Genomic DNA, 2,032 nt, shown 5'->3' with positions numbered 1-2,032 from the left:
TGGGACTAATTATTTTTTTAATGTATATTTTACACTGCCCTCATTAGCTTCTGAAGATTTGATTCTTGTATATGATTTTCAGTGCTATCACAGAGATTTGGCCTCTTAAACCCCAATTTCTCCATCTGTATGAAGGAAAAGATTATCTCTGATTTTTCATCCCTCTTGAATTCAGTGTTTGTCATATGTAATCCCTTTATTTTCAGAAACTAAACATTCTTGGATTTTTAGAAATAAGCAAATCAGAAATAAATGGATAAAAAGACCAGTGTTGGTTTAAACATTTTTTGTTTGTTTTAAGAAGCAAGTATAAAAATGGTCTGTCGGTTTGAACAAAATATCCCATAAAGCTGGAAATGGCATAATTTTTGTAGTTTTGTGTTGCAAAGATGGCGTTTTGAATAGTAGCATATTTGGTAAGTTGACTATGTTGACAAACAAATATAAACGTCTAGAAAGTATTTATTGAACTGTCTGCAACCATACAGACAATTAGCATCTCTTAATCACAGAGCTAGAGGATGATGGGCAAAGTTAACAGGAGCTAAGAAGTAAAATAAATTATTTTAATCAGAATTTTCAGTCAGAGACAAATATATTTATTAAAGGACTTGATAGCCATTTAAAGTATCGTTTTAACAAAGAAAGCTTCTTCGTTCAAGTGACAAGAACTGAGACTAAGCTGTACGAAAGTGATCAGAGGCATGAGGGTTGAGGTAATACGTGTTGGGGGTTCAGGCTAATGTTACGCTGATTCTTGAGAGTGTTGAGCCTTCGCTGCTAGATGCGAGAGGAAGGCCCTTTTGATCAAGGGGTCAGATATGAAGGGAGAGCGAAGTGAAGGATAACAGATGGGCAGACAGTAAAGCGTATCAGTTTAGGAGCAAAAAGATCTTATTCGGAAAAATGAGCAGTGAAATGAGAAGTATGGTGTCCCTGAGGTTCTTATAGTCGATGAGAAAGTCAGCATGGGATGAAAACTCTATGGGAGGTGATTCTGGCACTTTAAGTGTAGGGGGAATTACGTATCTGTGTGAGGCCCGAACTGCTGTACAGCTAGGAAGGGGGGGAATCACTACATTTTTATTGTCTTTAGAATTTTTTAACCTGTTTGAATTTTAAGAAGGAAAGAATAAAGGAAAATGAGGAAATTAAAACATGTCCAAAAGTCTGAGCTAGATGTAGCTGCTTCTTGTGATAAGGAAGTTGGAAATGAATTTTAATTTGGGGTGCAAGGTGATGTTTAAGCTATTGGTAGGGAATTTCTAACATCAGCAGGTTAGGTAATCAGTTTTATGGACTTTGAGCCTTTTTTGTGTTAGATAGGTGATCCCGTTTTTTCTCTACAGCTTGGAGTCTGTGAGTGCAACATGTAAACAGCTGAGTCAAGAATTAATGGAAAAATATGAAGAATTGAAGAAGATGGAAGGACATAACAATGAGTACAGAGCGGAGATTAAAAAGGTAAGTACCTGCAGGCCTATGATTGCAATATTACATCTATTTATGGACAGAGCTCTGGGTTGATAACATGATAGAGGTCATTTTTAATGAGAGAAAAATATGCTCCAAATGACCACTTGCTATTCAAAAGTGAAAGGGCACTAGACCAAGCTCATGGGGATTGCCTTCTCTCTTTGGCATACCCAGAGAGGCCGTATGCATCGTTTCAAGACAATTGAAGCCCTGAATTCTCAAATTTTATTTGAAACTTTTTTTTTAAAAATGAAAAACCTTCCAAAATATGTACACATCACTCAATATTTTCTTAGTGACTCAAGTGAGTTAAAGATAGATGTTCCTTCTTTGCTGAGTGATGTATAATTACATCCTCATTGGCTAGTGAAGTACGTGTAAGTCTCTCTTTTTCTGTCGATGGAGCCTCGATACTCTGCTGACTTGTGTTTTTTCATTTTTGCAGATTACTTTTTTTTAAATCGTTTTATTAGGGGCTCATACAACTCTTATCACAATCCATACATACATCAATTGTATAAAGCACATTTGTACATTCATTGCCCTCATCATGCTC

The 2,032-nt window shown here is 36.1% G+C and overlaps 1 protein-coding gene across 10 annotated transcripts in view; it reads left to right on the top strand.

Annotated features, from left to right (window-relative positions):
• Window positions 1–2,032, top strand: part of CEP63 (centrosomal protein 63) — a 70,844-nt gene that overhangs the window by 54,974 nt on the left and 13,838 nt on the right. For all 10 annotated transcript variants that reach the window (XM_045297810.1, XM_045297807.1, XM_045297806.1 and 7 more), the window contains one exon: window positions 1,350–1,464. In XM_045297810.1, the coding sequence (XP_045153745.1) occupies window positions 1,350–1,464 (115 nt within the window). The remainder of the gene's footprint in view (window positions 1–1,349; window positions 1,465–2,032) is intronic.

Source organism: Echinops telfairi, unplaced genomic scaffold (assembly GCF_000313985.2).
Source record: "Echinops telfairi isolate 266 unplaced genomic scaffold, ASM31398v2 ScPeMD7_7422;HRSCAF=8460, whole genome shotgun sequence".
Classification (NCBI taxonomy): Eukaryota; Metazoa; Chordata; class Mammalia; order Afrosoricida; family Tenrecidae; genus Echinops; species Echinops telfairi.
The sequence above is the reverse complement of the archived record's forward strand: the minus strand, read 5'-3'. Positions and strand labels throughout refer to the sequence as shown.